The sequence below is a fragment of the Aythya fuligula genome, chromosome 1, assembly GCF_009819795.1.
Source record: "Aythya fuligula isolate bAytFul2 chromosome 1, bAytFul2.pri, whole genome shotgun sequence".
NCBI classification, from domain to species: domain Eukaryota; kingdom Metazoa; phylum Chordata; class Aves; order Anseriformes; family Anatidae; genus Aythya; species Aythya fuligula.
This window is the reverse complement of record NC_045559.1, coordinates 143,650,632-143,661,730: the sequence shown is the minus strand read 5'-3', so window position 1 is coordinate 143,661,730 and position 11,099 is coordinate 143,650,632. Positions and strand designations below refer to the sequence as shown.

The 11,099-nt window shown below is 48.3% G+C and overlaps 1 protein-coding gene across 5 annotated transcripts; it reads left to right on the top strand.

The window, feature by feature from the left end:
- The first annotated feature begins 707 nt into the window (after positions 1–707).
- CHAMP1 (chromosome alignment maintaining phosphoprotein 1) lies at positions 708–9,321 on the top strand. 5 transcript variants are annotated; one of them, XM_032208078.1, is made up of 4 exons: positions 708–757; positions 5,664–6,020; positions 6,951–7,127; positions 7,905–9,321. In XM_032208078.1, exons 2-4 carry the CDS (start codon positions 5,727–5,729, stop codon positions 8,547–8,549), a joined length of 1,116 nt encoding a protein of 371 aa, XP_032063969.1. In that variant the 5' UTR covers positions 708–757; positions 5,664–5,726; the 3' UTR covers positions 8,550–9,321. The 5 variants fall into 5 exon arrangements, with proteins under 5 accessions (XP_032063969.1, XP_032063968.1, XP_032063965.1 ...); XM_032208077.1 differs by having other exon boundaries at positions 5,664–7,127; XM_032208074.1 differs by having other exon boundaries at positions 5,664–9,321.
- Positions 9,322–11,099: the final 1,778 nt, after the last annotated feature.

Genomic DNA, 11,099 nt, shown 5'->3' with positions numbered 1-11,099 from the left:
TGAATCCAGCCAGCAGGGTTCTGCATGGCGCAGCTCTGGTGGTGAATGGTATTTACATGATGGTTTAAAAAAGTGATGTATTGTATATATTGCATTGTATTGTGTTGTATGGTATTGTGTTGTGAAGGTGCATTGTGTTGTGTTGTACAAGTGTGCTGCATTGTGTTGACAAAGGATTCCCGGCTTTAATTCCTGTGAATGGAACACAGCCGTGTCAGGTGTTGCTGAAAATGTCTGATGGGGACTGACGAAAAATTCCATCAGAATCTAGGAAGAGATTCCAAATTCGATACCATTGGGGTGTATAACAGGGTATTGGGAAGGGAACTGCGGGAAGATGCTGGAGCAGAGCACCCCGTGAGGGATGCCAGCGTTGTAACTGAAACTCGTGCAGGCGATTTAATTCTGGGAAAAGAGGTAAAAAAGGAAAGCAAACAACGCCGTCAGGCTGCGTGCGGGCGGACCCCAGCCCCAGGCGGCCATGAGGGCGCTGCCGCCCCCCCCCGCCCCCAACGGCCGCCCAACCGCCCCAACGGCCGCCGCGCGAGCCGCCTCCCCCGCCCCTCAGGGGCGGCGCCACGTGACCCAGCCGGGCCGGGGGAGCAGGGGGCGGGGAGCGGCGCCGAGTGGGCGGGGCCTCGCCCGCCGTCGGCGCCTTCCCATTGGCTGGCGGCCGCGCTCCTCCTCCTCCCCCCCCTCCCGGCGCCCCCGTAAGCCCCGCCCCTCCCCGGCCCGGCGGCCCGGCGGCGCCTCAGCGGTGAGCGGGGGGGGTGAGGGGGGGCGGGTAACGGCCGTTGGGGGGGGCGGGAAAATGGCCGTTGGCCGTTAGGGGGGGGCGGCCGCCCTGAGGCGAGGAGCGGCGGCGGGCGGCGGGGCCGGGGCACGGCGGGGGCTCGCAGGCCGTGGCCGGGCTGTGTCCGGCGGCGGGCAGCCGGGTGGCTCCGTGCGGGAGGCAGGGGGCTGCGGGGCCGGCTGCTGGGGGGTGGCCGTGATCTGTGGAGAGCCCGCGGGGGGTGCTTGGGGTGCCTGGTGTCGCGCCCCGGGCTCGTTCTCCCCTCAGCACGCAGGTCGAGAGGCTGCAGGGCAGCGGGACAGCCGCCGCCGTCGCCTCCCCGGAGCCATCCGCACGTGCCTCGGCTCTCCGTGGCCCTCCGAAGCGCTCTGTGACGGGAAGCCAACGGCACCGCCTCGCACAGCGACATCCCGCCCGGGGCTGGGGTCTGCGCGCTTATTTTTCACGCCCGGTGATGTTCGACCAAGTCCAGCGATGGTTGCTGGTGGAGCATGGCATGTATAGGTTGTGTGGTGGCTGGCAGGTGGGTTGGGAGCACGCAGGTTCTTGTGGACCCTGTGGGGTATTGAGAGCGTGGTGCTGCCTCTCTTGCTCCCAGGGCGTTGGGGCTGACCCCCTCATCTCCCACTGATCCGCTCACCTCCCGCTCTGACACACCACAGGGATGGTTATGTGCGGCTCCCTTTGGCAGCCAGACTCGTGTTCTGTCAGCCACAGCGCCAGGATGGAGCTTGAGGAGAAGCATCACGTTGCCACCAGGCTTCTCGGCACTGCAGCAGCGTGGCACTTCCCTTTTGCTTAAGCACAGCAGCAGCCCGGATCCGCTCCTGCTCGTAGTGACAGCGATGCAGCGGTGTCCAGATGTGCTGGGAACAAGCTTTATGGTCTTCACCGACAGAAGATGTGGCTGAGCTGTTTGCCTGTGGAAAAGCTTCCAAGGTTTGCTGATGGAAACAAATGTCCATCGTCGCTTTGCAGTGACGGTGCTCATCAGGGTTGAATTGTGAAGGTGGCCCTCTGTAAAGGGAGGAGGGTCATCACAGGAGGAGCATTCCTAGGAGTAGGGGCTTACTTCATCCTTTGTTTCATGAACCCAATCACCGCTGGAATGGCGTTGTGCACATCAGGAGGAGGTTGCTGGAAACCTCCACTTCTTGCTAGTGCGTTCGTTGCCTGTTGTTCTGAGGTTATGTGGATGGCAATGCCATTTTTAAGTCCCACTGGGTGTGGAGAAACCAGTGTGGGCACTGGCATCACCGACGTGTGTTGCACATCCTCGTTCCCTGCTTGTGGCTCACCAGGGTTGATTCTTTATCAAGAGGAAAAGAGGCACAGCTCCTTCTGTCAGTGACAACCAGGATGGTCTGATCTTGAAGAACGATGCAGCAGGCAGACTACTTGTTGCAGCGTTCTGAAATCCTGCGTGTCACGCTAAAAACAACCTGTAATTTTCTGTACTCGCAGGCAGCGTAGATCTGTAGCTCCGAGCCCTTCGTTGCTTCCCTCTGGCACTGCCTCGTGACAATCACAGCTTATCCTCTGTACAGGAGAGATGCAAGGATAGATTAAATGTTGCGGTACCGAGGGTAGGATGTTTGTTAAAATAACAATAATCTGAGATGATTAGTGGATGTGTAGCGATGGAACTGAAACGGGGTTGAGCAGCGGAGACATTTTGTTAGCTGCTGGAGCCATTGTGTTGTGCCACCCACTGGTGGGATGCTCCCTGAGGCTGGGTGTCTCCTGCAGATTCCTTTTGTGCCACTGGGAGGATCTTTGACCTCTCTGTGGAGAGAGGGGAGAGCCTGTGGCTGGTGGTATGAACCTTTGAACGTAGGCTCTAGACATGAGTGGAAGAAGAGGATGAGGAGAAATGTCTGCTGGAACCAGCAGAGGCTCTTCATGTCTCAGGGAAAGTCTGGAGAAGTCTTGGCTGCCTTTAGCTAAAACTTGGTATTACAAGCTCCAGAATCTCTGCGCTGGTTTCCTCTCTAATCAGCACCTTGTCGTGAAGTGAAGGCAGGATGAGGACACAGGACAAGCCTAAATGCTGGGTTACAAAGCCAAACGTGGTGCCTGGTGGCCGTGTAGCAGAAAGTACCCCAAACTCTTCAACATTGCTTGATTGTCAACCTTTGAACATCTGGAGGAGCAACTTCAGGCTGCCCAGAGAAGCTGTGGCTGCCCCATCCCTGGAGGTGCTCAAGGCCAGGCTGGATGGGGCTGTGGGCAACCTGGGCTGGTGGGAGGTGTCCCTGCCCATGGCAGCGGGGTGAAATTTGCTTTAAAGTCCCTTCCAACCCAAACCTTTCTGTGATGCTATGAAAAGAGTGGAAGAGATTACTTGGTAAACTTTGTTATATGCTGTGGTAAACACCGTTTGGAGAGACTTGTTGTTGTTGTTGTTCTCTAGAGGAAAGAAAACAGAATTCAGAATTACCACCAATTTCGAATTCTCTTCCAGTTCTGAAGATGTGATAAGTGCAGTATGTTGGTACTGTCCTAATTATGTTCTGCTGAGCTCTGGCTAAAACATTCTTGTTCTATAGCTCATATGAGCACTGGTTTTGGCTTTCAAATTGAAACCTCCCCTGTCATTGCTCCAAATCCCCCAATGGAAAAAAACAAAACAACACAAAACCAACAACACACACACACTAATTCCTAACGACTTTTAGGACTTTAGGAGTGTTAGGACATGGCTTGCTGTGGGTTTTTCCAACAAGTTGTTTGCTATTGCAGAGAAATAGGCCGTTGAGCGCTATCGGCATCCTGTTTTGTTTTGCTCTTTTACTGTGATACAGAATTGTCCTAAGATGTTGTGAAGTGTTTTGTGGTCAACAATGACTGTGTTAGGGACTCCATTTTGGTGGGTTTTGCAGCTAAAAGCCTTCTGCATGGCTGCTGATAGTGCTGGAAATGAGCAATTCATACCCAAAGGGCCCTTCCAGTTCAGGCACTAGAGCAGTGTGATGACTTCTCATCGTGTGTAGATGGCGCCCAGTCAGATGCTGTTTGTTTCTCTCATATAAATAAGGCAAGATTCTTCCAGGCTCTACCCATGGACCTTGATTCCTGATTGGAATACAGTCTTATTTCTTCAAAAAGCTGCCTCTTCCTGTGATTTAATGCAAACTGCTTATATACAGCACATGCTAAGAGGCCATTCCTTGAGCAACTGAACTGGAGAACCTTTATTCTTGTGGATTCGTGCCCCCTGCTCCTCAGCCAGTTCCCCTTTTCTATTTTTGCTGTGTCCGTGTCCTGCCTTAACAGCACCACTACTCTGCTTTCATCCTGTCCCTGCTCCAAACCAGCTCACCTCTGCAGTGTTTTTAATTCCTTCCCTTTTCCCCTAATTATAACCCGAGCCAGCCACTGCTTGTTCTGCAGGCTTGCCGGCTATTTGCATACTGACCATCCAGGTACCGATTACAGGCTAAACAAAGCCCGTAACTGTTAAGTGAAATCTTCATCCTTTACCACCTCAGTGGAGACATTTCTTTACCTTTCTACTCTTTACTGAATTCCACAAAAGCTGTAGAAATTCAACCTGAGACTGTATTGCTTTGTCCAGTTTGGTTGGCATCCACTGATGTGTTTGTGTGTGTCTCATTTCCATAAGAAACCAGGGCTTAAAATACTTTAGGAATAACTTAAGAAAACTTGCATTAGATGCACGTTTTTAGATTTATTATTCTCATATATGTGTTTAGGCAGGAAAAACGTTGTCAAATTGACACAAAAACTCGTGTTTTGAAACAGCGTGTCTTATCAAAACCCCAAATTAGGTCGGCATGTTAGGACATAATACCTGTTTAATTTGACATTATGAGGAAAAACAAACAAACAAAAAGTTCAATTCGCATGAATATTGAGAAATGTCCAAATATGCTTTTTTAGCATAGTGAGAACTCTCGTATTTTAGGTGACAGTGACACAACGTGGTTAGTCTTTGTCTTCTATCTATTGCTGTGGCTAATGTGGGTAACTTTTTATTGTAGGTAATGGACTCTTGCCAAATCATTACAATTTATTTGCATTTCAGATGCTGTATTTTTTTTTTTTGGAGGTCTAATAAAAACAGTAATTTTGAGAATTTTCCATCCCCTCCCCAAACAAACATGGTTTGCATACAGAGGGCTGTCAACTGCACAAATGGGAGAAAAGTCACTGCTTTTTTTTTCTTTTTGGAGAAACAGTATTTTTTTTTGGTGGTGTTAGGGCAGCAAGATGAAAAAATGGAGTGGGAATATTTGTTCTCCTAATGGATAAAGTTTTATGAGCAGCAACTTATTTTTAACGTAATTAGTGACATGAAAATAGTGCTTGACAGGGAAGAAGAGCCTATGCTTTATGCTACCGTTTTCTCCTTGAAATTGTTTTTTTTTTCTGGCTTTATCAAAACCAGCTGAGTTGTTTGGAAATTTTAAGGTGAAGATGCAGTTTTGAAATGGTTTTATTTCAGTGGCACTGTTTCAAAGTGCTTTCTGATTTCAGTTTATGCGCATGATGTAAACAAAAACACTTCCAATCTGGGAAGAAAGAAAACTGAGAAAGCGAGTTGCGTTTATCAAGCGGAATCTAAACTTAGCTCTTCCTTACCTGGGCTCTTCTGGTTTACTTGTGGAGTTTTTCCATCGATAGGGCGGCCTGCTGTTAAACACAGGCTTTGTTTTCTGCTGATGTATGATGGCTTGGAAAAGGTGGAGAAGCCGATATTTGGATTTCCTTATGGAGTAGTTAGTACTCCTGCAAGAGTAACGCTTTCTAAAACGGGAGGGAAGCACAGTCAGGTATTTAAGAACGACAAATAGCTGACATTAACACTGAGAGCTAACTGTACAGATTTTTTTTCCCTTTATTGCAGGAACTCTGAAGCTTGCGCTTTAAAAGGGGAAGTGCTGTGAACGCTGGGACTGGCTGTAGAAAAATGGACATGTTGCAGATACTGCGCAAAACCACAGAGCGCCTAGAGTGCGACCACTGCAGCTTCAGAGGAACGGACTATGAAAACATACAGATTCACATGGGCACCATCCACCCGGAGTACTGCGATGAGATGGATGCTGCCGGCTTGGGTAAACTTATATTTTATCAAAAAAGCGCAAAACTGTTTCACTGCCACAAGTGTTTTTTTACCAGCAAGATGTATTGCAATGTGTACTACCACATCACAGCACAACACGCAGCACCTGCGAAATGGAATGAGGAGAGGAAAGAACAGGTAGAAGGCGATTCAGATTCCTCCAAAAAGAGCGGCTCCTCGGAGCCACAGAAACCAACCCTTTCCCCCGAGTCCCGCAAAGCTGCCCTTTCTCCCGAACTCCCCAGGTCTGAACCCGTTGTTTCCCCCAAGCTTCAGAAATCGTCAGGGTCTCCAGAGTCCCAGAAGTCAGCTCAGGGTACTTCCTCAGATCCTGAGAAGTCAGCCCAGGCCCCGTCCCCAGATCCAGAAAGGTCATCCCAGGCGGCATCTCCAGATGCAGAGAGGTTAGACTCGGCTGTGTCCCCTGACTCCCAGAAGCCGTCCCCTGCTGTGTCCCCAGACCCCCAGAAGCCAGTCTCTGGCGTGTCCCCAGACCCCCAGAAGCCAGCCTCTGCTGTTTCCCCAGACCCTCAGAAACCAGCCCCAGCGGTGTCACCCGAGCCCCGCCGCCACTCCCCGGCGGTGTCACCCGAACCGCGCCGCCACTCCCCTGCCATGTCACCTGAGCCCCGCCGCCACTCCCCTGCCGTGTCCCCGGAGCCCCGCAGATACTCCCCAGGCGTGTCACCAGAGCCAAAGAAACCTCCTCCAGCCGTGTCCCCCGAGCCACGAAGGTATCCCCCAGCTGTGTCCCCAGAGCCCCGGCGGCACCCTGCCCAAATGCGCAGGCCTGCTTCGGCTTCCTCTCCCGAAAGCCGGCGGCCTGCTCCCGCCGTGTCGCCGGAGTCGTGGAGACCTGGTCCCACTGCTTCCCCCGAGCACTGGAGGTCTGCGCCCCATGAGATGCAGAAGTCTTCTGCTGTTTCTCCCTGGGCTTCAAAGCCCTCCATGTCCTTAGAGTCCCGGAGGTCCGCCCCCGAGTCCCGAAGGTCTGGCCCCGTTGCGTCACCGGAGCCTAGGAGGCTTGTTTCTGACTCGTGGAAGTCTACGTCCTTTTCTGAATCCCAGAAGTCTACTCTCGTTTCTTCTGAGCCATGGAAACCCATCTCATCTGTTTACCCTGAAGGCTGGAAACCCGTCCTGTCCCCTGACACATGGAAGCACTCTCCCTCCGTTTCTCCTGAGCTTCGGAAGTCTAGTCATGCTGTCTCATCTGACTCTTGGAAGCCTTCTTTCTTCCCTGAGGTTCGTAAGCCTTCTGCTTCGGTGTCTCCTGAATCTTGGAAACTCTCTGAGTCACGGAAATCTATGTTTTTTTCTGAATCTCAGAAGTCCACCTCTGCTGCTTCCTCTGAGGTTCAGAAACGGGGCCATTTCTCTGAACATCGGAAAAGAGCTCTGTTCCCAGAGTCTCGTAAATCTAATCCTGCTGTTGCTTCCGATGTCCAGAGACGCGCCTTCTTTTCTGAACCTCAGAATCAGGTGTCTACATCTGTTGCTTCTGCTGAAGGCCATAAGCATGCCTCATGTTTTGAAGCCCAGAAGTCGGCTCTTGTTTCTCCTGAGGTCCAGAAGCATGCCCTATTTTCTGAAGCCCAGAAACTTGCTCCCATTTCCCCTGAAATTCAGGAGCATGCTTCTTTTCCAGAGTCTCAGAAATCAACTTCTCCTGAAATTCACAAACGTAGCCTCTTCTCTGAGACCCAGAAACAGTCTTTTTGTGTTTCTTCAGAAACCCCCAAACAAACTATTTTTACTGACTCCCAGAAATCCCCTGATATTCAAAAACATGCTGTATTTTCTGAGATGCAGAAACCTGCTGCTTTTTTGTCTTCTGATGTCCAGAGACACACTGAAACCACTGTACCTTCTGAAATCCAGAAAAACATGCTGTTTTCCGAGTCTCATAAGTCTGTTGCAGGTTTTTCCTCTGAGCCCCAGACACCTAGTGAGTCTGGCGAGAGTGACTTTCTTTCTCAAAGTTTAGATGATCAGAAACCACTGGATGACTTGTTTTCACAGGACGAACAATCCATATTAGCCAAAGAATCCCCAGAAGACATGTTATACTCGTGCCCGAAAAAGAAGCCCCGGAAGGACACCCAGGAGAACTCGGATTCGGAGCTAAACAGCAGCGAGTGTGGGAAAACGGAGCTGGACTCGATGGAGCTGAAGGAGCAAGAATCCAACAGCGACCAAGAGCAGTATGATATGGAATCGGCTGATTACAGCAAGGAGAGCAAAATGGATGCATCTACTCCCATCCAGCCGCAGTGCGTGCTGCAGTTTACCGAAGAGAAAGAGGCTTTCATTTCCGAGGAAGAAATAGCAAAGTACATGAAGCGCGGCAAGGGGAAGTATTACTGCAAAATCTGTTGCTGCCGTGCCATGAAAAAGGGTGCTGTCTTGCACCACTTAGTCAACAAGCATAATGTTCAAAGCCCATACAAATGCAAAATATGTGGCAAGGCTTTTCTCTTGGAGTCTCTTCTTAAAAACCACGTTGCTGCTCACGGTCAAAGCTTGTTGAAGTGTCCACGGTGTAATTTTGAATCGAATTTTCCCCGAGGCTTTAAGAAACATTTAACCCATTGCCAAAGCCGTCATAGCGATGATACACCTAAAAAACATTTGGACAGCCTCGAACCACTCGAAGAACAAATTTAACGTGTTTTTTTCCCTTCCGCTAGAAATGTGGAAGTTACAAAAGTGTTCAAAAAGTGTTGCTGTATGTTAACCGAGTAGTTTAGCTGATCTGGCAAGTCAGAAGATGCATGGTTTATTGTGCTATGTTTAACTTGTCTTATAGCTGTTTTACTGAAATGATTTGCAAATGGCAAAAGTCATTTGAAATACATGTTCATGTCTTTTTATTACCCATCAGTAGAGTCATTTTATTTTTTTGGATGTACTATGTTTTTGAAACCAAAATGGATACAATTAGTTTTGTAAAGATTTGTAAAACATACAGGCCATTAAGGACTGGAGAGGCAAGCAACCCTTATATTCCCATGAAGAATGAACATGTTTTTTCACATTTGTTAAATGTCTTATTTTTTAAAATGTTTTTATCAAATTCTTAAAAGGAAAGTTCTTACCAAATTAAATGTGAATGAGCCAGGCATGAGTAACTACCAGCTGTTCTGGAATGATTCTGCTCTGAGGTTGTAATTGAGTGTGTGGTCATTTGTGGGAAATTTCTTGCACTCAATTCTTTGTCTTTTCTCAGATTTTGAAGCATCATGGTACTGATTGTGATTCTGTATTTTGACCATGTTTTAAGCATGTACTAATATACATTAAATTGATGAATTAACGTCAGACTGTATAGCTCAGCATTTTCTCTTGATAATTCAGATGTTTGTAACGTCAGGAAAAAAATAAAATTCTTGTATCTGGTGAAATGTAATGCTTTAATCTTTTAATAATAAAAAAACAAAACACCAAACCTGGCGTTGGCCATTTCTTTTACTCCAGATGACGAGCAAAACCTTTCATGTCCAATGTATTTTAAGCTCTTTTGGCAGCAGAAGATGCAAATTTACCCTGGAGTTCTGCTCTGAATACTTCAACTTTCCAGTCTTCAGCTTAGGAAAGCAAGGTTTGCCTAAATTCCTGGTCTGCTTCAGCTTTGTTTATTTATTTATTTTAGATGTAAATGAGGGAAAACTTGAATGTGTGCAGTTATTTTGCATGCTTGCTTTTGTGCTATTTGCATATTAACTCTTAAAAAAAAAAGTATAATTCAGCAGGAGCATGGACTGTAAGTGGAGGTAGTTCAAGGAAAGTTTCATTTTCCTCAGGCTAAGTTTTGCCTAGACTTGAGCAGTTTTAAATATTGTCTTACACTGTGATGGTGGTGGGTCTTTTTTTGTTAAAAAATAAAAATGTCAAGGAAGGACTTGTTTGATTTGGAAGTGGTGTGTGACCTTTACAGTTCGATGCATCGGTGCTGACAGCTGCTTGTTTCTCTACCATGATCATGTACTCTTATCTCAGGGAATCCATCGTCAAGGCTTGATGCTTTTCCTTTCACTTTTTTTAATTATTTTTTTTTTAAACCAACTAACTGCATTGATTTTTTTCTGTGCTGATTCACAGGGCACTGAATCTCTTTGAATCTACATATGATGGCCACTCTCCAGTTTCTCCTAGTAGAAAATTTTGTAAAATCCTCATGGAAGTTGGACATTTCTGGTGTGCATATTTTGGTGTCCAAACTCCTGTTTCACCCTTCCTTTACACAACACTAAGTTTGAGGTCCTTAAGATGTGTAGTAAGATCTGTTGGAATCTGCACTGACTGAGCTAATTTGTCTAACTATAGGACACCAATAAAAAGATCAGGTTGGGGACTTGCTGTTTCCCCCTCAGACGAGGTGTAGATGCTGAGGAGATGGGTGAATATTCTGAGTATAAACTGATACTTTTTTATTTTTTTGGACATAAGAATGAAATATAAGTGAAGCACTTCCAAGAATTACCAATGAAATAGTTTGTTTCAATTATGCCCATTGCTATACTTGAGACCTTGGGTAATCTCTGAAATAAAGTTGAAATTGTTGCTTATTTTGTTTTGTATGTTAGAGTACAAAGTACGGAATTAACTCTCATTAGCCCACCAGTGTAATTTAGGCACAGAATCAGAGGATATCCCAGGTTGGAAGGGACCCACAAAGATCATTGAGTCCAACTCCTGGCTCCACACAGGACCACCCGAAAATCAGCCCATGTGTCTGAGAGCGTTGTCTAAACACTCCTTGAACTCTGGCAGGCTTGGTGCTGTGCCCACTGCCCTGGGCAGCCTGTCCCAGTGCCCGACCCCCCTCTGGGTGCAGACCCTTTCCCCAACCCCCAGCCTGACCCTCCCCTGTCCCAGCTCCATGCCGTCCCCTCGGGTCCTGTCGCTGTCCCCAGAGAGCAGAGCTCAGCGCCTGCCCCTCCGCTCCCCTCGTGAGGGAGCTGCAGGCCGCCATGAGGCCTCCCCTCAGCCTGCTCTGCTTGGGGTCGAACAAATCAAGGGACCTCAGCCGCTCCTCATAGCTCTTCCCCTCCACAGGTGCAGAACCTGGCACTTGTTAAACTTCATGTGGTTGGTGACCGCCCAGCTCTCTAATTTGTCCAGATCTCTCTGCAAGGCCTTACCACCATCGACGGAGTCAACGTCTCCACCCAATTTGGTATTGTCCACAAATTTGTCAAAAAACCTTCAAGTCCT